The sequence below is a fragment of the Peromyscus eremicus genome, chromosome 23 (genome assembly GCF_949786415.1).
Source record: "Peromyscus eremicus chromosome 23, PerEre_H2_v1, whole genome shotgun sequence".
Classification (NCBI taxonomy): Eukaryota; Metazoa; Chordata; class Mammalia; order Rodentia; family Cricetidae; genus Peromyscus; species Peromyscus eremicus.
The window spans coordinates 25,837,618-25,864,017 of record NC_081438.1 but is presented as its reverse complement, the minus strand read 5'-3'; the positions used below and the strand labels follow the sequence as shown (position 1 = coordinate 25,864,017).

Below are 26,400 nucleotides of genomic sequence, written 5' to 3'. Positions count from 1 at the left end.
ACTGCCGTGCCCAAACCTGATTCTTGTTTCTTGCCCCCTTGCATGAGGGAGGGTTTTCAGGTGCTGTGAGCCTCCAGCCTGCAGTCCCCATGGGATCTGGTCAGTCTTAGAACCCGCCTCATGTCTATCTTTGACGGTCCATGTGGGGTCACAGAGGCCGCACAGTCCCTGCTTCTAGTGAAGTCTCTCTCACTCTTACCTAGCTGAGTCTTTTTATGGCTGTGTTCTGTCCCCAGGGACAGCATGTGTGCCCTCAACATGAATTCAAGCGCGCACCTTTTTGGGCACAGTGAGCAGGGCATGGTGTGTGGGAGTACACTGTCTTCTTCCTCTGGGTGAAGTAGGTGGGGCTGCACTCTGCAGATGCTTGAAACCTCTGAGGATAGGGGACAAGTCCTCTGAAGTCACAGTCTGATGGGAGAAACAGGTCACAAAACACAGGTGTTATAATAGGGCCAGGAGTGAGGTAACCCCGGAGAAGAGGGGGCTCTCCAGCCCCATATAGGCTGCAGGCTTGCCAGCTACTGGGACAGAGGAGTGCGGTGGGTAAGATGATGCCAGGCTGGGTGCCCAGTGTCAGAGGAGATCAGAGTGAAGCCCAGGGCACTTTAATTAGGGTCCGCAGCACCCAGAGTTCTGTTCTGCCCTGAACTGGGGGTCACAGGAGGGCGGTCTCAGGAATCACTCATATTGTATGTCAGGATAAAACCACAACCGAGCAGCCAGGGAAATGGCTCAGGTGTTAAGAGTGTTTGCCACACACATGAGGAGCCAAGTCACATCCACCCCAGAACCCATGCACGGCTATTCATGCCTGTCATCCCAGATCTGGGCAAGAAAAGGCACAGGAGAATCCCTAGGGCTTGCGGGCCGGCCAACCAGGCCAAATCTTCAAGACCCTCTCTCAAAAAATAAGGTAGAGAGTGACTGAGGAAGACATCTGATGTCAACCTCTGATGCACGCGCACGCGCGCTTGCACACGCGCGCACACACACACACACACACACACACACACACACACACACACAGGGGACTGGGTCAGGACCCGTGTGAAGCACACAACACTAGAAGAGGAAGAGACTGCTGAGCCCAAGCCAGAGCTGGAGAGGGGCTACCTCTGCTCTGCAGCTGCACCCCCCCCCCCCATTCCTCCCCACACTACCCAAAGCAGGGTAGGGTGAGAGCAGGGCACAGGTCATCTGGAGCCCGCCAGAGTTGAGGAGCTGTCCAGCACTGGGTGCTCCTGAGGACAAAGAGACCGGCCTTCTGAGACATCCCCAACCACCCCAGCTTCACGTGTGGTCCCAGTCCCCACCCGAACTCCTCTGACCCTTCCTCTTCCTGCAGGTCCCAGCTGTGGCCCCCCTGCTCTTTCCCAAAAAGCGGGTACTGGGTTCCCCCTTCTGTGCCTTGAAGGAATTCAGCTAGAAATGAGAACTACAGGAAGGGACAGGCCTGGAACTTGGCTCGTTTCAAACACTGGGTCACCATATTGTGACTGATACACTAAGGGGGGTGGCCTTGTACAAACCCAGTCAGTGAGCCTCTGGGCACTCCCTTGGCGGAACCCCATCTCTTTGTCTAGGGTGGTGGGAGAGGCCTTTGTTACAGGAAGACACTGTAGGAGAACGAGTTTCTAAAACTCACCTGGGCCCCAGTGTGAGCACTTGATTTGTAGGGACTTGAGTGGGGGGCACGTAGGGACAGGGAGACTAGGGAAAAGGTCACTGTAGCCAGGTGCCAGGGTGACCAAGCAAAAGAAGGGACTTAGAAAAGACAGTTAGAGCCAGGCAGTGGTGGCGCACACCTTTAATCCCAGCACTCAGGAGGCAGAGGCAGGTGGATCTCTGTGAGTTCGAGGCCAGCCTGGTCTACAGAGCGAGATCCAGGACAGGCACCAAAGCTACACGGAGAAACCCTGTCCCAAAAAAAAAAAAAAAAAAAAAGAAAGAAAGAAGGAAAAAACATTTAGGAAATCAAAGCAGGGAGAACTTTAATCTCTAAGCAAGTTACTTTTTTGTTTGTTTTATTTTTACAGTTACATTGTTTCTGTCTGTGTACACGGGCACCATCTTGCTGTTGTGGCAGAGAACAACTCGGAAGAGTCAGTGTTCTTCTGTCTCCATTTAGGTCCCAAACTGAGGTTGTCAGCAAGTGACTTTAGCTACTGAGCCTCTCTCGGGCCCTGTTTATTTTTGAGACAGAGTCTCACGTAAACCAAGCTGGCCTTCAACCTGTTAAGTTGCCAAGGATGGCCTTGAACTCATGAGCTTCCTCCTACTTCTGCCTTCTGGGATTACAGGCAGGCACCATCACACATGGCTACACACTGTGAAGTTAGCATGCTCTGGCCCTCCATCTCAACAGATGGGGAAACTGAGGCCCCAGCAGGTGTAAGGACTCAGAAGCTGAGAAGTTGGGATTCAGACCTAGTCCATGTGGTCCCTCCACTGTCCCAACATGGATGGAGGGAAATGCTTGGGCTTAGTTATCTGAGGGGCATGGGAGTGTTCTAGAGTGCTCCAACAGATGCATTCCAAACATGCTCTTCTGGGCGGGTCATGGTCTAGGAAGAGGTCTCTGGGGAAGCACAACACTCAGAGAAAAGCCAAAACTACCCAGAGATCCCTGACACCCACCTGTGAAGCGGCAGATCCAATACTTTTTTTTTTTTTTTTCTTTTAAGGCAAAGGAGGGATTCCTGTAGCCGAGTACAGCCCTAAAGTCCTGATCTTCCTGCCTCAGCCTCCCATATGCTGGGGTTACAGGTGAAAGCACCATTTGATGCTGAGAACAGAACCCAAGTCTTCTCAGATGCTAGGCAAGGACTCTACCAACTGAGCTACAACCCCAACTGTCCTCATTTTGGTTCTGAGAAAAGGTGTCAAGTAGCCCAGGGTAGCCTCCAACTTGTTATATAGCCCAAGCTGGCCTTGAACTGATCCTTCCATCGTCTCCACCTTCTGAGAGCTGGAATTACAGCTGTTAGCCACTGTATACATACATACACCATGCCTGTTATATGCGGGGCTAGGGGTGGAACCCAGAGCTGTACGTGTGCTAGGCAAGCACTCTATTGGCCAGCTGCCATAGACTCTTAATCTACCTGTAGTCCCAGCAGGTTCAAGAATGTGAAGACCAGAACTCATGCTGACTGCTACCCGATGCCAGCATCATGGGGTGGGAAAGGATGGGGAAATACCAGCCACTTCCTCCCTCTAGCATGAGGGTCTGGTTCAGAGCCTGCCATGTACATGTGGTCTCCACTGAGGTGAGGTAAGGTGGCCCTGAGAAGCAATGCCCAGGCACCTGACGTTGCTAGTGAGGGCAACTCTTGGCTGGAGGAATGTGGGTGGGCTGCATGGAAAGAGATTCAGTAACAGATGCAGCTGGAGCCACAGGAGGCTGGAATAAGCCTCTGCTGTCAACGGGAGGCTGAGTGGCACCGGCCAAGCCAGGTCAGTCCTGGGAAGGGAGGACGTGAGCAATGGTGGCTGGGACTAGCTTCCAGGAAAGTCCTGTAGGAGAGACGTCAAACTGTTCTTGGGTTGCGGTTAGGGAGTAGGGGAGGCAAGGGGCCTCAGTTTCCCTATAATGAATGGCTCATTGAAAGAGAGCATTGTCTCGCCTAAAAACAGATGCCCCTTCATTCTGGCCATCTCTTCCCCTCTTGGGCTTGGTGGTTCCGCACAAACTAAGCGGTAGCAGAAAGGGGTATCTTGCCTAGTGTTGCCTGCGTCCTCTTGGCCACCGTAGGCACATCCCACGCAGGCACCCTGAGGAACCTCAGACTCCCCGCCTTTCCCCTCCCGGGGGCATCTGTCGACTCCTGAGCAGAAAGGGTACTAAAGGGAGATTGTTGTCGCCAAGGCAAGGGTTTCCCAGAAACCTGAGCCTCCCGGGCAGGGGGCGTGGCCGCCGCATCTCCCCGCCCACCGAGCGCTGGATCGATTACAGCTCTGCCCATTAGCGCGCAGCAGCGGCGAGGCGGCCTCATCAATATTTTAAGGAATGACCAGGCCTTGGGGTCCGGAAATGCTCACTGCTGGCGGGGGTTGAAGACGGGCTTTTTTTTTTTAACTCCCCTTTCCGATTGTCAGCGCTATTTTTACTACCGGAAAGCCGTCCACCCCCTCTGCTGCCCCTGTCTGCGTGGTGATTCGGTCTGGGTGTCTGGCCTTGAGGTTAGTCAAGGCGGCGATTTCGCAAGGCCGTGAGCAAGGGGGACTCGGTTAAGCTACCTCTGCCGTGCCCCACCCCTCTGAAGCCCCATCCCACTTAAGAACAACAAAGCCAAAAAAACAGGCCCTGGGGGTAGCTGAGTTGGTGAGGTACCTGCCTGTCATTCCAGGAAGATCTGGGTGTCTCCCCGCGCCCCCCCTCCAGCCGCCAATAAACTGGATGTGATGGAGCACACATGTAATCCCAGTACTCAGTAGGCAGGAGCCTGGAGATGAAGAGATCAAGGTCATTCTTGGCAATACAGTGAGTTGGAGTCCAGCCTCAGCTACATAAGAGGCTATTTCAAAGACAATAAAAACCAGCATTTTTCTGGGCTGAGAAGCTAGTTAGGGCGGCTAAGCCCAGACAGGTCCCATTGGAGTGAAGTGTGGAGGATGGTGGACCTACCCAGTACCTGGGGTCCCACCACCTCTCACCCCTTGGCCAGAAAGAAGGCTTTGTCTTTATCTCTACCCAAAGGGCGCTCTTTACCTGTCCCCAGTCCTTGTAGGGAGGCAGCTGGTCCTCAGTCTCCGATGTCCAGGGACCATACTTCTGTGTCTTAATCGGGCCCCTGCTCCAGCTCTCTATTATATTGATAGAGAAACTGAGGCTCCAGGGAATAGGGTCAGCATAGAGCACACTCCTCCCAGGGCTGAGTCACGAGGCTTCTTTGAGCACCTGGGGGCTGCAGGAGGAGACACCCAAGGGTCCAGGGCCACAGGACATGTGAATTCCTGTCTAGTACAGAGAGAAGCTTCCAGGAAAAGAGAGGGTTGGAGGCTGGGGAGAAGGGCTCAATGGTTAAGAGCACTGGCTTTGAAAGCATGAGAATCTGAGTTCCAATCCCCAGCAGCTGGATGTGGCCACAGGCCCTGTGACTCCAGTGCAGTGGGGTGTGGAGACGTGAGGATGAATGGGGTCTTGCTGGCTGCCAGCCTAGCTCCGGGTTCAGTGGGAGAGCCCTGTCTCAATGAAATAAGGTGGAGAGTGATAAAGCATGATATGAGCATCCGCTGTCTTCCACACGTGTGCATGTACGCGTATACACACACACACACACACAGAGAGAGAGAGAGAGAGAGAGAGAGAGAGAGAGAGAGAGAGAGAGAGAGGGAGGGAGGGAGGGAGAGAGAGAGAGAGAGAGAGAGAGAGAGAGAGAGAGAGAGAGAGAGGGAGGGAGGGAGGGAGAGAGAGAGAGAGGGAGGGAGGGAGGGAGGGAGAGAAAGAGAGAGAGAGAGAGAGAGAGAGAGAGAGAGAGAGAGAGAGAGAGAGAGAGGAGAGAGACATGGGGCCAGTAAGATGGCTTAGTGGGTAAAGGTGCTTGCCGCCAAGCTTGCCAACATGAGTTCAATCCCTGGGACCCACACAGTGGAAGGAGAGACCCAACTCCCATAAACTGTCCTCTGACTTCCACACATGTGCTGTGACATGTGCACACACACACACACCACACACATACACACACACAAATGTGACAATAAAAGGGAAGGCTCCACACACCTGAAGGCCAGGGAGGAAGGCTATCCAGGCAGAGACAGGAGGGGAAAGGGATGATGACCAGGGGCTTCAATTCATAAACCAAAGCCAGCCCAGAGGGTCGGAGGAGGATGACACTGTCCACCCTGCTTCCCCACAGTCTGAACCCACGATCATCTGCACAGTAATTGATTCCACACACTGGCCGATCTCCACAGTGAGTAGAAACACCTCCAGGCTCTACCCAGAGGTGGATGGAGCCAGGCCCTGCCTGTGACTATGGAGCCTGCCTGGAGTGGGGAAGCCTTTCTCTCCCCAAGTGGTGCTCAGAATTTGGGAAGGTCAGCCAAGGTCAAGGACTTCATTTCCTCCCCAGATCCGGCCCCAGGGGCTGTTGGGAACAGTACTTCCTTGGCTGGGCCCATTGGTGGACAGCCTCCCCTCTGTCCTTCCCATGTGTGAGTCCTGGGCTCCCTATCTGTAACTAGGTGCTTGTTGGCCTGCCTTGACGACATTTGTTTCTCCATTTTCATTTTGAGATAAAATCTTGCCATATCACCCAAACTGGCCTGGAATTTTCTAGGTAGCTCAGAGTAACCTAAAACTTCCAATCCTCCTGCCTCAGCTTCCTAACGCTAGGATTATAGGCATGTGCCACCACACCCTGCTGCCCCTGTTTTGTGTAGCCTGGCATGCGGGCAGCTGTACGGACCCACACACTGTTGGCCTGCCAGGGGGGCTGGGGAAGGGAAGCCAGGAAAGAGCTAGCCAGTCTCCTGCCTTGGACACAACACACCTGCCCAAATCTTGGCAGAGTCCAGGTTCCACCGGGCTTAGGTGGGACCCTACGAGGCCCTGTACCTCTTCCTTCAAAGGCTTTCACAAAAGCAAGCAGGGAGGGACAAAGGGAGCCTGAAAACCGCCTGCTTGTAGTGGCGCATGCCTTTAATCCCTGCACTCGGGAGGCAGAGACAGGCGGATCTCTGTGAGTTCGAGGTCAGCCTGGTCTACAGAGTGAGTTCCTGGACAGCCAGGGCTACACAGAGAAACCCTGTCTCAGGAAGTGCTGGGGCTTCCACACAGGCCCATACCTAGTCTTGCACCCGTGCTCACCCATGCTCACCCACGCTCACTCACGCTCACCCATGCTCACCCATGCTCACCCACGCTCACCCATGCCGTCACAGAGCAGGAGATGGCTTGCTGCTAGGTAAGCCATGGACTTGGGGCAGGCCCTCACGGGGCTAGCAGTGGCTCCATCCTTCTTGGAGGCTGTGGCGGTCGTGGTGGTGGTGGTGGCCTGGTGGGTGCAGCCAGCCTCTGCCCCCAAGGAATGCCTAATGCCAGCTGGGGAGATGGACTTAAAAGCATGCACAGAACACAGTGCAATGGCAGCTTGCTAGAAGACACTCAGGAGGAGGCCGTGGGCACTCAGAGGAGACACTTGTGCCAGCCTGGGCAGGGGAGGTCGAGGAAGGCTTCCTAGAGGAAAGTGAATTATGGAAAGTGAATAGGAGTTGGGGAGCAAGTAAGGGTCTGGCCTGAGTTATGCTCCCGAGGGCCCCAGCACCCACCTCTCTCCACCTTCGTGGACTTTACACACCGCCCTCTGATTTCCAGAAGTCCTGATAATTCCTGCGGCAGTCATTGCTCATCCTGAGGTGCCATCTTTGTCCTATCTATAGGTGTGAAGCCCAGCACAGGCTTCAGGAAACCTGTCCCAGGCACTTCTGTCCTGGGTGGATCCTGTACTTGATGACCGCTGTGCCCAAGGCTGCCCTAAGGAGGGAAGGGGTTCCCTTGTGCCCTCTGGCCCCAAGGATGCTGCTGAAATGTTGAACAGCTATTTTTCACTAACGTTTAATTACAGGACTCAGACAACGGGGGAGATCTGCGGTAGGGTTCCCAAGGGCTGTGGTGTGGAGGAGGGGTGGGCCCAGAGCCATGGGGATCTACATCAGTGCCCTAGAAGGATGGGTGCTGCCCCTCAAACACCCACACTAAACTGGCCTCTCCGATGGTGGTTGCCAGGGGAGGCCTGTGTCTCCCTACTTAATCTCCTTGGTTTTGTTTTTTGTTTGTTTTGTTTTGTTTTTTCCCACTAACTTAAGGTCAAAGTTACCAAAGGAAAATGGATGGAAGGGCTGGAGATATGGCTCAGTGGTAGAGCCCCTGCCTAGAATCCCCCAGTGAGGGGCTGGGGGTGTGGCTCAGTTGTAGAGCACCTGCCTAGAATCCCCCAGTGAGGGGCTGGAGATATGGCTCAGTGATAGAGCCCCTGCCTAGAATCCCCCAGTGAGGGGCTGGGGTGTGGCTCGGTGGGAGAGCACCTGCCTAGAATCCCCCAGTGAGGGGCTAGGGTGTGGCTCAGTGGCAGAGCACCTGCCTAGAATCCCCCAGTGAGGGGCTGGGGTATGGCTCAGTGGTAGAGCCCCTGCCTAGACTCCCCCAGTGAGGGGCTGGGGTGTGACTCAGTGATAGAGCACCTGTCTAGAATCCCCCAGTGAGGGGCTGGAGATATGGCTCAGTGGTAGAGCACCTGCCTAGAATCCCCCAGTGAGGGGCTGGAGTGTGGCTCAGTGGTAGAGCACCTGCCTAGAATCCCCCAGTGAGGGGCTGGGGTGTGGCTCAGTGATAGAGCACCTGCCTAGAATCCCCCAGTGAGGGGCTGGGGTGTGGCTCAGTGGTAGAGCACCTGCATAGAATCCCCCAGTGAGGGGCTGGGGTGTGACTCAGTGGTAGAACCATTGAGTAATATGCAGGAAGGAGGCCCTGGGTACAATCTAAGAAAGAAAATGGATGAGGAAGGCAGAACAGGCTGGGTTTGCATTCTCAGGAACGTTTACCACAACAGGGGACAGGAAGCAAGTCCCCCAGATGACTACCTGACATGCACTCTGCAGTTTACCCATCCTAAGTGGTAAAAGATGGAGTTGCCTAGCAACAAAGTGGAAGAAGCTGGAATGAAGAGACAGCTGGGATTTCTAGATTGGTCCAGTGGGGATGGTAGTTCTGGAAGGAACAACACGCGGGCCACCAGGAGTGTGTGTGTGTGGGGGGGGGGGGGGAGTCCTAAGAAGGCTGGGCCTTCAATGCCAATAACAAAAATGGTCATCCTTGAACCCTATAGGAAGATTACCCTCAAAGTCCCAGGATCAGAAAGCTGAGTAAAGACCCTGAAACTGAACGTAAGCCGCTGTTACTATAACAGATACCCAGGAGCATCGCAGGGGAGGGGCGGCTTACTTTGGCTCACAGCCTCAGGGGTTAAAGGTCAGCTGGCTCCTTAGTTCCTCAACTCAGGCAGGACATGGTGATGGGAGCAAGGGATGGAATAAACACCTCAGGTCATGACGGCCAAAATGAAGGGAGAGACCGTAGCTAAGACAGAGTCCGTAGGGGCTGCAGAGACGGCTCGGAGGTTAAGAACACTTGTTGCTCTTGCAAAGGAACGCGCTGGGTGCCCAGCACCTACACAGCAGCTCCCACCTGCCTGTAAGTCCAGCTCCAGAAAATCCAACAACCTCTTCTCCAGGGCTTGGGGACCTTGGAGAGGTTCCTGGAGACCACGAGGTCACCCTAAACTCATGGGGCACCATTTGAAAGTATCTTTCCCCTCAGCCTCCTTGACCAGCCCCAGAAAGAATGACCCTGGGGATCCCCAAGAATGCTATTTAAGACTCCCCCCTGGACCACCCCTCTCCGATCTTCCCATCTGTCACGTGCACACTGATCAGCCGCCTGTACCCCTAGCTTCAGTGGGTGGGAGCATGATCCAACAGCCTCTGTGATACAGTAGATCCCCAGGGAGGGCTGTGGACAGGCCCAGGAGTCCGAGGCTAGCCCGTGCTACATGAGACGCTATCTCAGAAGGAAAGGAGGGAAGGAAGGAAGGAAGGAAGGAAGGAAGGAAGGAAGGAAGGAAGGAAAGAGAAAACAAAAAAAAGAAATGCTTACCTGCTTTTCTCCCCTCAGCCCGAGGCTGCCATGGGACCAAAGCCATGAATGGTGCCACCCCCGGCTCCGCCGCCGCCCCCCGCCCCAGTCCCGGACTGGCGGCATTTCTGTGAGCTGCAGGCACAGGTGGCTGCCGTGGACTTCGCTCACAAGTTCTGCCGCTTCCTTCGGGACAACCCAACCTACGACACGCCTGACGCGGGGACCTCCTTCTCCCGCCACTTTGCCGCCAACTTCTTGGCCGTGTTCAGCGAGGAGGTGCGCCGCGTGCTGGGGACAGCAGCGGACACCATGGAGCCCGAGCCTGCCGTGACCTCGGTCACATCGGCGCTCAAGGCTGCGGCCTATGGCCACTCCCGCAGCTCCGAGGACGTGTCTGCCCATGCGGCCACCAAGGCCCGTGTCCGCAAGGGCTTCTCACTGCGCAACATGAGCCTGTGCGTGGTGGACGGAGTGCGCGACCTGTGGCACCGGCGCGCGTCCCCGGAGCCCGATGCTGGGGTCACTCCGAGGGTCGCCGAGCCTGCATCCGAGCCTCGGGACAAGTGGACACGGCGCCTGAGGTTGGCACGGACCCTGGCGGCCAAGGTGGAGTTAGTGGACATCCAGCGTGAGGGCGCACTGCGCTTCATGGTGGCAGACGACGCGGCCTCGGGTCCCGGGGGCGCCGCACAGTGGCAGAAGTGTCGCCTGCTTCTGCGAAGGGCCGTGGCTGGGGAGCGCTTCCGCCTGGAGTTCTTCGTACCACCCAAGGTTGGTATCCTGGTGCATGTTCTTCCCCATCACTCACGGGGACCCAGTCCCCTGCACAGCCTGAGGGATCTGCAGGCCGGTGACAGGTGGGTGACTGGGACTGCTATGGGGGTTGTGTGGCCTGATCCGATTGACAGTTTTTTGTACAGAGGGCACCCCAAGTCGAGATGTAGCATGTGAAGGCAGGGAGTAACAAGGTGCATTTCAGACATGTCCCCCAGAGGCCTGTGTCCTGCTCCGTGGCAATCAGACATCTGCTCCCCTGCCAGGCTCCAGCTGAGCCCTGCCCGGGGGCCCCTTCCTTCCCATCAAGAGGAAGAGATGGTCTCTACCTGCTACTACCATTTTGCATTCCACTTTGAGTCCACTGGCCCCTGGCCCTGTTGTCAAGCAAAGCCCTCCTGTGGTAGGGGACAGGGAAGCTTAAGGTCTGCTTCTGGGAGGCAAATGTAACTGGCTTGAAAAGTAGAGGTGCTGGGGGTGTAGCTCAGTAGGTAGAGGCCAGAGTTCTAGCACCAGCACCCCATAATCCCCGAGTGGTAGCGCACTTGGAAACAGGAGGATCGGAAGTTCAAGGTTATCCTCGGCTACATAGCAAGGTGGAAGCTAGTCTGGTCTGCATGAAACTCCGTCTGGAAAGAAGGGAACAGCAGAAACTTCGAGGAGGGGTGTGGCCTGCCTGCTGTCACACGGACAGTGGATGGCAGAAGGAGGTTAATTATACATCACCACTCAGACGGTCACCAGAATGAAAGGAGGGCATAGAGTCCCTTCAGGACTGGTATGGCAACTGGTAACACCCCAAGACCTGCCCACCCCAGGGTCAGTCTCCCCCGGTGCCCTCCTAGACACCTGAGTCAGTGTACTTGCCCTCCCAGGCTCCCCTCAAGGTGCCAGAGTGAGAGCTACCCAAAGCGAGATGCTGTGGGCTACTCCCAGAATGCCCTGGTGAAGAGCTCTTACCCCAAGCCCCAATACCTCCCAAGGGCTTTTACCCACCCCCAACTTTAAGCCCCTGAAAAAAATACCACTAAACTCAAGTCTACAGACAGAGAGACCAAAGCCTGGGGGCGGGGGTGGCTTGTCCAGGGTCACCCAAAGGGCAGGGGCAGAGGCCCAAGGTTTCACTGCCTCCAGCTCTGAGTGGCAGTCCCAGCTGCCGCTCTCTAAATAGCTGTGCCTGTTTCCCTGGGGGAGAGGACAGGGCAGCTGGCACCCTCCCCGTCTCTCCATTGATCCCTGCAGAGCCCTCCAATTTACTGCTGGCAGAAGGGAGGGATCCCGAGGGATCACTGAGCCCGTCCTTCCTCAACTCAACTAAGACAACAGGTTTCCTAGTCCTTGATCTTGCTTCAGGCTCTGCGAACATCAGAGCCTAGTAGAACACTTGGGAGTGAGCCATGGAAGTTTGGATTATAGGTAACTGCCTATAATCCCAGTATTGGGGAGGTAGAGGCAGGAGGATCCTTGTCTACATAGCAAGTTAAATGCCTATCTGAGCTACATGATACTATATCTAAAAAGGGGAGAGAGAGAGAGAGAGAGAGAGAGAGAGAGAGAGAGAGAGAGAGCAGGTCAGTTTAGCTGGGTTTTAGAAACCACACGTCCAAGGTCAGGAAGCCCCGCCCCTCTACCTCTGTGAAGGCGTTCTCCGCTTCTCACAGAGGGGCAGACATTGGAGAAGGAAATAGCCATCTGTAGAAGAGGTCAACTGTCAACATAGAGTGACCTCACTTTATAACAACCCATTCTGGTTAGAAAACCAGGTTCCCCGAGAACTACATTAATCGCCTCCCAACATAGCAGCACAAACGACCAACCATCTTCCACTATGCCCTGCCTCTTAAAGGGTCCACTAACTTGAAAAATAAATTAATGTTTATTTATTGGGGGGATACTCATGTGGAGGTCACGAGACAACCTGTGGGAGCCAGTTCCTTCCTTCTACCATGTGGGTCTTGGGATCAACTCAGGAGGCAGAGTCAGGCGGATCTCTGTGAGTTCAAGGCCAGCCGGGTCTACAGAGCAAGTTCTAGGACAGCCAGAGCTACATAGAGAAACCCTGTCTTGGAAAACAAACAAAAACAAACGCAGGTCATCAGGCTTGGTGGCAGACCCCTTTACACACTGAGCTGTCTAGCCAGCCCTGCGATGTTACTAGTGTTTTTGTTTTGAGACAGGGTCTCATGTAGATCAGGCAGGCCTTGAACATCCCTTGTGACCTTGGATAACCTTGAACTTCTAGTTCTCCTGCTTTTCATCTGCGGTGTGCTGGGATTATAGGCATTTATCATCACACCCAGGGTTTGTGGTGCTGGGGATCAAACCCAGGGCTTCGTGAGTGCTGGGTCAGCACCCACTACTGCCTGTCACCCATCTACCAATCCGGATCTCCCTGGTCCCTTGGAGTCAGCGGTAGCGGAGGGCAGGCACTAGGGCGCTTGGATCTGCGGGTTCGGAGGGCACTAGGGCACTTGGATCTGCGGGGTCGGAGGGCACTAGGGCGCTCGGATCTGCGGGGTCGGAGGGCACTAGGGCGCTCGGATCTGCGGGGTCGGAGGGCACTAGGGCGCTTGGATCTGCGGGGTCGGAGGGCACTAGGGCGCTTGGATCTGCGGGGTCGGAGGGCACTAGGGCGCTTGGATCTGCGGGTTCAGGGTGTTCCTGGGGGCTTCACATTTCCTCTTTCATAGCTCTCGCTGTCTCTGCCCAAGTCAGGTCTCTAAACTCCTGCGCCCTCACCTGTGTGCGTAGCATCGACTGAACCCCAAGTCCTCTCACAGCACCCAGAGAGCAATGAAATTAGCCCTCTGCCACTGGGGAAGCCACTGGGAAAGTCATCACACTGGATGGATTCACAGGGGAGCTCCTGGGTCCCCGAGGTGGGGGAGTTTGGACTGCAGAAGTGGTCAGTGGGTAACAGGAGCTAAGTGACTGAAGGTAACCAAAGTAAAGATGGGGAGAAGCAGGTAAAATGGGGATGTAGCTCAGTGGTTAAGAGCATCCACTGCTCTTCCAGAGGATTTGGGTTCAATTCCCAGCACCTACATGGCAGCTCACAGCTGTCTCCAACTCCAAGATCTGACACCCTCACACAGACATTCATGCAGGCAAAATACTAATGCAAATAAAATTTTTGTTTGTTTGTTTGTTTTCGAGACAGAGTTTCTCTGTGTAGTTTTGGTGCCTGTCCTGGAACTCACTTTGTAGACCAGACTGGCCTTGAACTCACAGAGATCTGCCTGCCTCTGCCTCCCAAGTGCTGGGATTAAAGGCGTGCACCACCACCGCCCAGCTGCAAATAAAATTTTAAAATAAATTAAAAAAAAAAAACCCACAGGGGAAAAAAATAGGAAGAGGCAGGTAAAGCTGGGGATGTGGCTCCGTCATAAAGCACTTGCCTAGGATGCCCCAGTGAGAGGCAGGGATGTAACTCAGTGTTAGAGGCCCTGGATTCCACCCCAGTACTGGGGGGTGAGAGGCAAGTGGGGGGCAGCTACAGCTACCTCAGAACTGATGGCCTCGGACGGACATCAGGCTGAGAGCAGGAACACAGCCCAACTGAAGGCGCCATTATGAACCTTCCTGCTCTCTCTGCCCCGGAGGGCCAACCCCCGCCACAGGCTGGTGTGACGATGTGATCAGCTAAGCCCATCCGTCACTGCTATAAGCCCAGCCCAGGGCCCGCTGGACAGTGTCCAGGGTGGCCAAGAATTCCCACTCACCAGATAGGACTCCCTTCCTTTTCCTCCTCAGAAAGTCCCTGTCCCAGAGCCCAAGCCCTGCCGGGAATGTCAGCCTCAGGCCAGTCCAGGGAGGTGCAGGGGGGTGTAGCCAGGAGCTGTGGAGCAGAGCGTAAAGGGGCCTGCATGGAGCGACCCTACTGAGGAGCCCTGCTGACTGTCCTGGTTTAACCCCGTGATGGTAGCATTGGGGTGCTGGTTTCCTTCTCCTCAGCCCACACGTAGCTCCCGAGCCCCTTTCTGAGGTGAGAGCTGTGCTCCAGAAAATCTCATACAAAGCAGGAAGCCACTTTATTCTGGGAGCCATACCCACCCCACCCCTTCACTGGGTGGAATTCGTAAGTGCTCTACCACTGAGCCACACCCCAGCCCCTCACTGGGGGATTCTAGGCAGGTGCTCTACCACTGAGCCACACCCCAGCCCCTCACTGGGGGATTCTAGGCAGGGGCTCTACCACTGAGCCACACCCCAGCCCCTCACTGGGGGATTCTAGGCAGGGGCTCTACCACTGACCCACAGCCCAGCCCCTCACTGGGGGATTCTAGGCAGGGGCTCTACCACTGAGCCACACCCCAGCCCCTCACTGGGGGATTCTAGGCAGGGGCTCTACCACTGAGCCACACCCCAGCCCCTCACTGGGGGATTCTAGGCAGGGGCTCTACCACTGAGCCACACCCCAGCCCCTCACTGGGGGATTCTAGGCAGGGGCTCTACCACTGAGCCACACCCCAGCCCCTCACTGGGGGATTCTAGGCAGGGGCTCTACCACTGACCCACAGCCCAGCCCCTCACTGGGGGATTCTAGGCAGGTGCTCTACCACTGACCCACAGCCCAGCCCCTCACTGGGGGATTCTAGGCAGGGGCTCTACCACTGAGCCACACCCCGGCCCCTCACTGGGGGATTCTAGGCAGGGGCTCTACCACTGACCCACAGCCCAGCCCCTCACTGGGGGATTCTAGGCAGGGGCTCTACCACTGAGCCACACCCCGGCCCCTCACTGGGGGATTCTAGGCAGGGGCTCTACCACTGACCCACAGCCCAGCCCCTCACTGGGGGATTCTAGGCAGGGGCTCTACCACTGAGCCACACCCCGGCCCCTCACTGGGGGATTCTAGGCAGGGGCTCTACCACTGAGCCACACCCCAGCCCCTCACTGGGGGATTCTAGGCAGGTGCTCTACCACTGAGCCACACCCCAGCCCCTCACTGGGGGATTTTAGGCAGGTGCTCTACCACTGAGCTACACCCCAGCCCCTCACTGGGGGATTCTAGGCAGGGGCTCTACCACTGAGCCACACCCCAGCCCCTCACTGGGGGATTCTAGGCAGGGGCTCTACCACTGAGCCACACCCCAGCCCCTCACTGGGGGATTCTAGGCAGGTGCTCTACCACTGAGCCACACTCCCAGCCCCTCACTGGGGGATTCTAGGCAGGGGCACTACCACTGAGCCACACCCCAGCCCCTCACTGGTGGATTCTAGGCAGGGGCTCTACCACTAAGCTACACCCCAGCCCCTCACTGGAGGTCATTTGATACAGCATATAGCCCAAGCTGGCCTGGACTCACTGTAGGTTTCTATGCTATGATCTACATAGTGAATTCCAGGCCAGCCAGAGCTATATTGTAACACAAATGTTGAAAGGTCTTATTAATTTAAAAAAAAAAAAAAAAAAAAAAAAAAACTGGAGCCAGATATTGGGGTAAAAGCTGAATGATCAGAGAAAGCCAGCCACCTTCTTACCTTTACAAAATCCTCAGCCTCAAGAGAGAGAGAGTTCCTGTTTCCTCAGGCCTTATATACTTTTTTCTGTCCAGACATCACTTCCTGGGATTAAAGGCATGTGCCACCACTGCCTGCCTGGCTCTGTTTCCAGTGTGGCCTTGAACTCACAGAGATCCGGATGTATCTCTGCCTCCTGAGTGATAGGATTAAGGGTATGTGCCACCACGGTTTGACCTCCATGTCTAATCTAGTGGCTGGCTGTCCTCCGATCCCCAGGCAAGTTTATTAGGGTACACAATATATCACCACACTATATAGTGAGACCTTGTCTCAAAAAGAAAAATAATAATTTTTTTGTGCCAAATGTGGTGCTCCATTTGTACAACCCCAGAACTCAGGAAACTCGGGAAGGATTGCCCCAAGCTCAAGCCAACCTGGGCTACACAGTGGGTTAGCCTGTGCTATGGATTGAGACCCGGTAGCCAAAAGCCAAGGGCTTGGGTTGTGGCTCAGTGGTGGAGCCCTTGCCTAGAATCCCCCAGTGAGGGGCTGGGAGTGTGGCTCAGTGGTAGAGCACCTGCCTAGAATCCCCAGGGGCTCTGTGGTAGAGAGCTTGTCCAGCTGCATGATGCTCTGGGCAAAATTCCCAGTACCAAAAGGAAAGAGAAAGAGAAAGGAAAGAAAGGGAATGCAGGAGGCTGAGAAGAGAAGGGGGATCATCGTATGGAGTAGTGCACTGGGTGGAGGGTGGGCCAAGGAGCACTCACAGATCACAGGCTTGGGGTTCAGGGATTGGAGACTCAGCAGTACCAACCAGTCTCTAACTTGCTGTGACCGCAGGAGGAGGGTTCTTGCTGTCTCCCTCAATGTCCCCATCTCTAAAACGGGGTTGGTAACACATTCACACCAGCAGGAACTTGGCAGTCTTGGCGGCCGGGACCCACATATGCTGGAAAGTGGGGTGGGAAGTACGGAGAGGGTCTCCTGATTCCTCCAAGGGCCTCCTCCCACCGTTCCTTCCTCTGGCCTCCCAGGCTTCCAGACCCAAGGTCAGCATCCCCCTGTCGGCCATCATTGAGGTCAGAACCACCATGCCCCTGGAAATGCCCGAGAAAGACAACACGTTCGTGCTCAAGGTAAGATCCCACTGCGGCCGCCAAGGTCTGTAACCCACAGCCCTAGTGGGTTACACAGCTTGAGCTCATTATAGGGGTGCAAGTTAGACCATCAAAGGGGGGGGGCAACCAGGAGGGGGTTCCCACGAGAGGCACCCACGACAGGTGTCCATCACCTAGGGAGGGCTTGGGTCTGGGTCTGAGTCCTAGAGTCATGCATCCCCACATGGCTGGCCACCTGAGTCTCCTCCCATTTCTTATTTTTAAATTATATTTGTTGTTCTTGTTGTTGTCGTTGTTGTTGTTTCGAGACAGGGTTTCTCTATGTAGCCCTGGCTGTCCTGGAACTAGCTCTGTAGACCAGGCCAGCCTTGAACTCACGGAGATCCTCCTGGCTCTGTCTCCCAAGCGCTGGGATCAAAGGCATGCACCACCGCTGCCCGGCCAGTAGGCTGTTTTTTAAACCAATGAGAGTAACACATATTCACAGCGTACAAAGATTGTTCCACAGTAGGTCAGTAAAATGCTTGTCTTGCAAGCATAAGGACCTGACTTCAGTCCCCAAAACCCAGGTGTGTGTGGGGGTGGGGGGAATGCTAAGTGTGGTGCTTCCCCTGGGAATCAAACCCAGCCTGTGAAGCCTGGCGGCAGGCACCTTCACCCACTGAACCGTCTCGCCAGCCCAGCCCAGTTCCCCATTCCTTCTTGGGTCTGAGTAAAGATCATTAGCGCTCCCTCCCCCTCTGGAGCCAGACACACCCACCTCACAGCTTGTTGAAGTTATGCAAATGTCCACAGAGTGTGGGAACAGCCAGGTCCCTACAGAAGACACAAAGACATGGGCCACCCCAGGGGCCCTGGGATCCCAGGTCCTTTCTCCAGCCCCACAGCAATGGATTGGCCTGCGGGAGCTGCTAAGGACATGGGTCCAGGCTGCTAGGGTTGTGGTCTGGGCTTCCGGGAAGGAACTAGACCATGAATCGGAGTCCTTCCAGGAGGCCGGCTCCTCCTGCTTGAAGCTGGGGCTCACAGCCCCCACCCTTCTGGCAAGCTCTTACTGAGCTTGTGTTTATACAAGCCACTGATTCTTTTATTCATTGGGTAAATGTGTGCCAACTCTGTGTCCTGAGTTGTCCCCTCAAGACTGGTAGCTGGGGACCCAGCCGCTGTCCATCTGGTATTCTCAGCTGCTGGGTGGTCCTCAGGCACCCCTGAGGCAGAAGGACTCCCCTGCCTGCCCCACCGTGAGCCCATTGGAAAAAAGAAGGCCTGCCAGGGTGTCCTCTTAGACCAATGCTACATCGTGACAGAGTACACAGGACAGGGAACCAAGAACAGGGAGACTGGGCATCTGGTGAACCCGGGTTCAGGTCTCAGCGGCTGCTGGCTGCTGTGGGACTTTTGAGCAAGTTGCTCCCTCTCTGAACACAAGGCTTCTTGTCTATAAAATCTGTGTTTTGCTGGGAGGTAATAACGCACACCTTGAATCCCAGCACTCAGGAGGCAGAAGCAGGCAGATCTCTGTGAGTTCCAGGACACCCACGATTGTTATACAGAGAAACCCTGTCTCAGAAAACAATAACAAAAAAAGGTGTTGTACACAGCCTCCTTCCCAGGGTTGTCGGGAACTCAATGGACAGGGTACAAAGACCATCGTCCGCCACGTGGCCACAGCAATCAAATCGCAGTCGCAAGGCCTGGGCGCCCCTCAACTCTGTGCCGAGCCAGCCTGCCCTCCCCACTCGACCTGAACCCTACCTGGGATGCCAGGACATGGGCTGAGCATGCTGGGTCTCCAGCCGCACACCCTGGGCCTCCAGAGCCTGGCATCTCCTCCCCTGTGTGGGCTTCAGGCTGCTGCCCTAACCCTGACTTGGGTGATCTTCATACCCATGAGACCTAACATAGGGGTGGGCAAAGCCAGAGGAACCCTTCTGCTCACTGGTCCTGGGGTGCTGAGCCCCCACCCCGCAGTGGAGGAGGCTTGACCAGGGCCCCTCTCATCCAGGTGGAGAACGGAGCAGAGTACATTCTGGAGACGATAGACTCCCTGCAGAAGCACTCATGGGTGGCTGACATCCAGGGCTGTGTGGATCCTGGGTGAGTATTCTGGCCCCGAGCACAGGGGAGGGACAGGTGGGTGTGTGCACCCTGTCCCTTCCCAGAGACCCGGCTTCCAGGCAGGGCGAGTACTGAACTAGAGCCAGGATCAGTTATTCCCAAGAGAGGCAGGAGGATCAGGAGCCTAGGGTCATCCTCAGCTACGTAGCTAGCGCAAGGCTAGCCTGGGCTACAGAAGCCCCTATCTCAAAAAAACCAAATAAGCAAACAAAACCCCCAAGTAACAACAAAATGACTAGGCCAGATAGAGGATGTCAAGACTTCCACGGTGTCTAACCCAGGGCTCTGTGTATGCTACCCGTGTGCTCCACCACACCTCTCATCACAAGTAGGATTTGGGGGGCTGGAGAGACGGCCCAGCAGTACTGCTCTCCCAGAGCTGAGTTCAGTTGCCAGCCCCCACATCAGGCAGTTCACAGTTACCTGTAATGCCAGCTCCAGGGGATCGGTTGCCTTTGACCTCCTTCTGGCACCCACATGCGCCTCTCCACTCATGGGCACATATTTTTATAGAAAAGAGTTGGATTTTGATGAGGAAGCTGGTAGGCTGAGGGCACTCTGGAGTCATGTTTGGTGACGTGGTTGGCACGTCTGGTCAGTTAGGTACAGGAAGAGGATGACTCCACTGTCCAGAAGAGATGCCCTGGGGGGGGGGGGGTTCACCCAGCTGAGCACTTGGCAGTGGTTTCTCTGGCTAATAGGATGAGGTGGGGGGGGGGTGCTTTCTAATTAACAGATTCATTTAAATAAAGCTCAGTTAGAGTCCTAAGTGCCTCGCGGCCCTCAGCCCCAAAGTGCTTGCCAATCACTCCCCTATTGCTCTGATGGCCATCTGCTCCAGAGACTTTCCCAAAGCCGGGAGACCTGTTTTAGAGCCGGGAGGGCCTCAAAGGGGCTGCCCAGCCTCCACAGATCACCACACTGCCCTCCACTGGAAGGTATCCGTGGGCTCCCAGGAATGAGCCACAACCAGGGAACACGATGCTCCCGGCGGTCTCAGGGGTGGGTCGCTCACACCGTGGCCACAGAGGGCGAGGGAGGGAAAGGACTTGATGTTCTGTAAGCAGCCCAGGGTCCTAGCCCAGGCCCCGTGGCAAGATGTGCTGTGCCTTCTCGACTCCGCAGGGACAGCGAGGAAGACACGGGGCCGTCCTGTGCTCGGGGCGGCTGTCTGGCCAGCCGCGTGACCTCCTGCAGCTGTGAGTTCCTGGCAGAAGGTAGGTGGGGATCGGGCTGGCTGGAGTCATGGGGGACAAGTGTTGGAGGGCAGATGAGAGACACGCTTCTCCCCCTGTTTACCCCGCAGCAGACATGTCCCGGCCCCCAGACACGACGACAGCAGTGGGTGCCGTGGTGACAGCCCCACACAGCAGAGCGCGTGACACCGTGGGAGAGTCCCTGGCCCACGTCCCCCTGGAGACTTTCCTTCAAACCCTGGAGTCTTCAGGTGGTGGTGTCAGTGACAGCACTAACACAGGTGCCACTGGGGTTCCCCGCCCCCTCTACAGGGACCCCTGTGGATCCTCAGGAGTGGTGACATTTCAACCAATTGTGTCAACCGTGGTCCTGGCTTTTGCAAGCCCGTGTGGGCACCTGGGCTTCCCCGCTGTGCCTGGTTTCTATAGAGCCTCAAAGACATGGGGGGTGGGGATGGCACACGCCTGTAATCCCAGCACTCAGAAGGCTAAAGCATGGAGATCTGCATAGGTTCAAGGCTAGCCTGGGCTACATAGTGAGACGTAGCGAAAAGAAGAAGAAAGAGAAAGAGACAGACAGACATGGAAAGGGAGGGAGGTAAGTTCTTCCGATAGAAAGAGGCACAAAAGGCAGCTTTGGTGGCACAAGCCTGTAACCCAGCACTTGGGTTGTAGGGGCCGGAGCTAAATGTCTGAAGAGGTAGTTCACTGGTTAGGAGCGATTGCCTTCTTCCAGAGAACCCGTGTTGTGGACTATCACGTTAACCGTGTAAAGATGTTACATCTGTTTATGCTGCATTTCTTTAATCATGTAAAGATGTGTTGCATCTGTCTCACCTTGCCTGCCTAAGGCACCTGATTGGTCTCATAAAGAGCTGAACGGCCAATAGCTACGCAGGAGAGGGCCAGGCGGGGGCTGGCGGGCAGAGAGAATAAGCAGGAGGAGGAAGCTAAGTTCTAGAGAAAGGGAGAAGAGAATGAGGAAAAAAGAAAGAAAGATACCCAGGGCCAGCCAGTCAGACACAAGAGTTGGACATACAGAAGGAAAGAAAGGTTAAAAAAAAACCTGAGGCAAACATAGATGAAGAGAAACGGGTTAAATTAAGTTATAAGAGCTAGCAAGAAACAACCGTAAGAGAAGGCCAAGCATTCATGACTAATAATAAGTCCCTGTGTCATGATTTGGGAGCTGGTTGGTGGCCCAAGAGAAAGCCTGTTACACACCTGAGTTTGGTTTCCTGCACCCATGTAGGGCAGCTCACACCTGCCTGTGACTCCAGCTCTGGGGGATCTGATGCCCTCTTCTGGTCTCCCCCGAATGCACATGCACACACGTGCACACACGTGCACACACAGACACCTACATATGCACATAAACAGAAGGACATAATGGAACCAGGTGGGAAAAAGACTTGGCTTCTTCTTAGGTTTGCTGCTGACTTGCGTATGCTCCTTCCCTATGCCTCAGTTTACCTCAAGTCTAACTAGACGTGGTCAGTCAGCTCTCTGCCTAGGTCTCATATTCAAATGGCAGTTTACCCATGTGAACAAGATACAGCTCCCCATCTCTCGTTGACTGACTTGTCTTCCTTCTGTCCCTCGTGCTATTACAACCGACCCAGGGGACGAGGGAGCCGAGCTGGACACTGATGCCGAGACTGAGCTGGAACTCTCTGACTACCCCTGGTTCCATGGGACACTGTCCCGAGTGAAAGCTGCCCAGCTGGTGCTGGCCGGTGGGCCCCGGAACCACGGCCTCTTCGTGATCCGCCAAAGCGAGACTCGGCCTGGGGAGTGTGTGCTGACCTTCAACTTCCAGGGCAAGGCCAAGGCAAGTGTGTGGGGGCTGGGGGTGACAGGGGAGGTGGACTGAGGTGGCCCAGATCCTAAGTAAGGCTCATCACTTGCTGGTGACCAAGCCCACTCGAAAAGCGAGCCTCTCTGAGAAGTTAGCTTTGCAGCCAGATGTGCATGCCTGTAGTCCTAGCACTTCAGAAGATGAGGCAGGAGGATTGACAAGAATGAGAAACAAGTCTGGGCTGCATAGCAAGTGCCTCTCCCATGAGGAGCCTGTACCTGCACTTGGTATCTTACTTTCTTCTAAGGCATTCATTTTCTCTCCTAATCCTGATGCTTACAATATATAAACCATCAATAACGAAATCGCCAACCACAGCAACAAACCCCCAAATCGGGACTTGGTGTTGCACACCTGTAATCCCAGCACCCAGGCAGTAGAGACAGGAGGATCAGGAGTTCAAGGTCATCCTTGGCTACATATTGAATTCAAGGCCAGCCTGTGCTACATGAGACTCTGCTCAATAGATAAATGAATGAATGAATAAAGGGCCAGCAAGAAGGCTCACCAGGAAAGGCACCTGCAGCCAAGCTTCACTGCCTGAGTTTGATCCCCAGGACCCACATGATGGGAGGAGAGAACTGACTCCTATAAGTTGTTCTCTGAGCTCCCAAATGCAGTGTGGGGCTTATGTACATATGTACACACAAAGATAGATAGATAGATAGATAGATAGATAGATAGATAGATAGATAGATAATGATAGATAGATAGATAATGATAGATAGATAGATAAGATAGATAGATAATGATAGATAGATAGATGATAGATAGATACATAACATACATAGATAAATACATAGGTAGATACATATATAGACAGATCATACATAATACATACATAGATACATAAATACATAAATAGATAGATACATATAGATAGATACATAAATAGATAGATAGATACACAAATAGATACATAGATACATAGATAGATAGATAGACAGACACACACATACATACATACATACATACAGAGATACATAGATAGATACACAAATAGATACATAGATACATATATAGATAGATAGACACATACATACATACGTACAGAGATACATAGATAGATACATAGATACATGGATAGATGTTATTTTAAAAATTAATAAAAATTAAAAAGGACAAAAGTCAAGCAGTTTGGGGCATGACAGTGTGGTAGGGGTGGGCAGGAGTCACTGTGCCCTGCCCACACTCACCCCATGTTTCCAATAAGGAAGTAGACCCAGCCTTAGCTCCTTCCAGGGTATCATTCCCCAGTAGCCCCATAGCACCCCAAGTTTCCTGCCCCTGACCTGCAGCTGATGGTCATGGCCACCCTCATGTCTGACTGGGCCCCCAGCAGCCCTCCGGCCTACTCTTTTGAGAGTGCTGGCCAGCTGTGGATGTGTGGAGGAGGCTGAGTCTCCCTAGGGACACTACCTTGTCAGTTCCTTGGACAACCAGGCACTTAATGTCACCCCTGGTGGCTGGTAATTGACATCTTGGCGAGCACTACTAACCCTGGAGGCCTTGATCTCACTCACCCATGCCCAGGCTTGGACAGGATGGTGCCTTGTCCACCAGGGCTCAAGGAGGGGGAAGCAGGGCAGGCATGAGATGACCTTTGACCTGGGCTTTCTTCTAGCCGGGCGGCTGTTGTCTCAGAGTGGGCAAAGCAGGCCTGACATCAGAGACCTGTGGCCCACTACTGAAGACTGTGGGTCTGTGGCCCCTTACACTGAGCCTCCTGCCTAGGTCAACACACTCAGGGGACTGGAGAGGAGCAAGTCATTGCTAAGAGGCACCTGCCATCATTCCACACCTCTGGGTCACCTGAGATCCTCTCTCTAAGACAAAACAAATATTCAAAAGGACAGATTGATTCCGGGGTGAGGACAGATGTCTGCAGCCTTCCATCACAGCCCATCTCCCATACCTACCACAGGAGTGACCCACCCTCAGATAGGACTCAGTGTGAGGACCCCCAGCATGACACAGCACCATATGGTCTCCGTGGGACTGATGCCTAGTCATCCAACAACCCCGAACTTGCCAAGCGGGTAGCCAGCCCAGGACCCCACCGCTAACCGTTCCTATTTGTGCCCACAGCACCTTCGCCTGTCTCTGAACGGTCACGGCCAGTGCCATGTCCAGCATCTGTGGTTCCAGTCTGTCTTTGACATGCTACGACACTTCCACACCCACCCCATACCCCTGGAGTCAGGGGGGTCCGCTGATATCACCCTCAGAAGCTATGTGCGTGCGCAGGGCCCGCCTCCTGGTAAGATGCCACCATCTGGAGCCTGATCTACGGTTCGGTTGATAGAGGGTTTGCCTGGTAATGCTCGGGGCCGGGTTCGATCCCCAGCACTCCATAAACAGGGTGCAGTGGGGCACTCCGGTAATCCCAGCCCTCTGGAGGCGAAGGCAAGAGGATCAGGAGTTCAAGGGCATCCTTTGCAACACAGTGATTTAAAGGCCAGAGGATATGTTAGACCCAGACTCAAAACCCTTCACCTGGACACCCCAAGTCACCCGGGGTGGGTTCCAGAAGTCCTGCAAGGTTAGAGTTCAGCACCCAGTTTTTGAGGGTCACACTGGTGGGGTGCCTAGCCTAGGCTGGAAAGGCATTTGTGTTTGCATACTCTCTCCTGACTCCCCGAATGGTCTGGACCACATCATCCCTCCCTGGGTTCCCCACATCTGTCTGACGCGGGCTGGCTTTGGAGGGTGAAGTTCGGGCGTCCAGGGCTGGATGCTGACCAACACGGCCTCTCATTGCAGACCCAGGACCAGCGCCCAACACTGCGGCCCCGGTCCCCACCTGCTGGACCGAGCCGGCTAGCCAGCACTACTTCTCCAGCCTGGCCACGACCACCTGCCCACCCACCTCACCTTCCAATGGCGCTGGAGCATCATCGTCATCTGGCTCATCATCCTCGGCCACGTCCCTGCCGCCACGCCCGGCCGAGGGGCCACTCAGTGCGCGCAGCCGCAGCAACAGCTCAGAGCATCTGCTGGAGGCTGCGTCTGGAGCCACGGAAGAGCCCACGGAGGCCACGCTGGGCCGAGCTCGCGCTGTGGAGAACCAGTACTCCTTTTACTAGCTGCCACGCCCATCACAGCAGGCCGACAACACCTGAGGTCTGTCCCGCCCACCAACAGCCTGGAAAGCCCATGATGGTCAGGAACGCCCAAGGATGGCTGGGGACAACTACCCATGGTCTATCAAGCCCAAGACAGACGGGCGGCTAGCCACACCTAGCAACTTCATCCCCCAGGGGCCCACTAAGACCATCTAGGACAGGCCAAGTCTATCCATGGTCGATCAAACCCATGATTTCAAGCCCCTCCCACTGGTGGTTGGCCACGCCCACCCCAGCTATGTCTATGAGGCTGATCAAATCTACCGCAGGCAGCTCACTGGTAACTAATTCTGTGACTTCAGGCCCTGCCCACTGATGGTCGGTCACTCTCACTGTGGCAACCATTGACAGACAGCCTGCCTCGCCCATGAAGGCCTACAACCTCAGACCCAGCCCACCGGTGTTGGGTCACTTCCGCCAACAGCCCGACCAGTCCGTGATGGTGGGCCACGCCCATCATGCCAGGCCTGCCAGTGGTCGGCCTAGCCCTGGGCAGCCTGCCACGCCCACCGGCCCCAGCCCGATGCTGGGGGGAAAGCCAAGCTCTTCAGTGAAGACAAACTATTAAAGAGCCTGTTTTAGGGACTACACCCCGCTCTCCTGCTGTCTTTTTTGCTGTGAGATCCCGTGCAAGGAAGTGGTCTCTCAAGGTCTGGAACTGCCACTTAGCTTAGGAGAGGCAGCTGGGGGCGGGGCAGGGACTCGGGAGGGGACTGAAGTGGAACTAGGAGAGAAAAGAGAGAATTTGAAGAACGGAACCAGAGCTGGAGATAGGGCTCAGTTGGTAGAGTGTTTGTGCCTAGCAGGCAGGCTTCCTGGGTTCCATCCCCAGCACCTCATAAACAGGATGTGGTAACGCATGCCTGGAATTCCAGCGCTAACAAGGTGGAACGAGGAGGATCAGAAGTTCAAGGCCATCCTCAGCTAAATGGCAAATCTCAGGCCAGCCTGAGCTACATGAGGCCCTGTCTCAGAAGGGAAGGGAAGGGAGAGGAGACACCCACAGTAGTGATGCTGAGTGACTTGAAGGCCAAGGGGAGGAGCTGGGTCCTGGTTAGGACAGTAAGGATGTCCTTGGACAGGTCAACAAAGGCCTTCCAGGGTA

General features: G+C 55.0%; 1 protein-coding gene across 1 annotated transcript; it reads left to right on the top strand.

The window, feature by feature from the left end:
* Positions 1–9,702: 9,702 nt before the first annotated feature.
* Sh2b2 (SH2B adaptor protein 2) lies at positions 9,703–25,885 on the top strand. Its single transcript, XM_059249040.1, is given in 9 exon segments — positions 9,703–9,735; positions 9,737–10,411; positions 16,915–17,016; positions 19,004–19,095; positions 20,242–20,333; positions 20,423–20,593; positions 21,935–22,143; positions 24,259–24,430; positions 24,934–25,885. Coding segments are annotated over 9 exon segments (1,869 nt in total). The 3' UTR covers positions 25,257–25,885.
* The last annotated feature ends 515 nt before the right edge of the window (positions 25,886–26,400 follow it).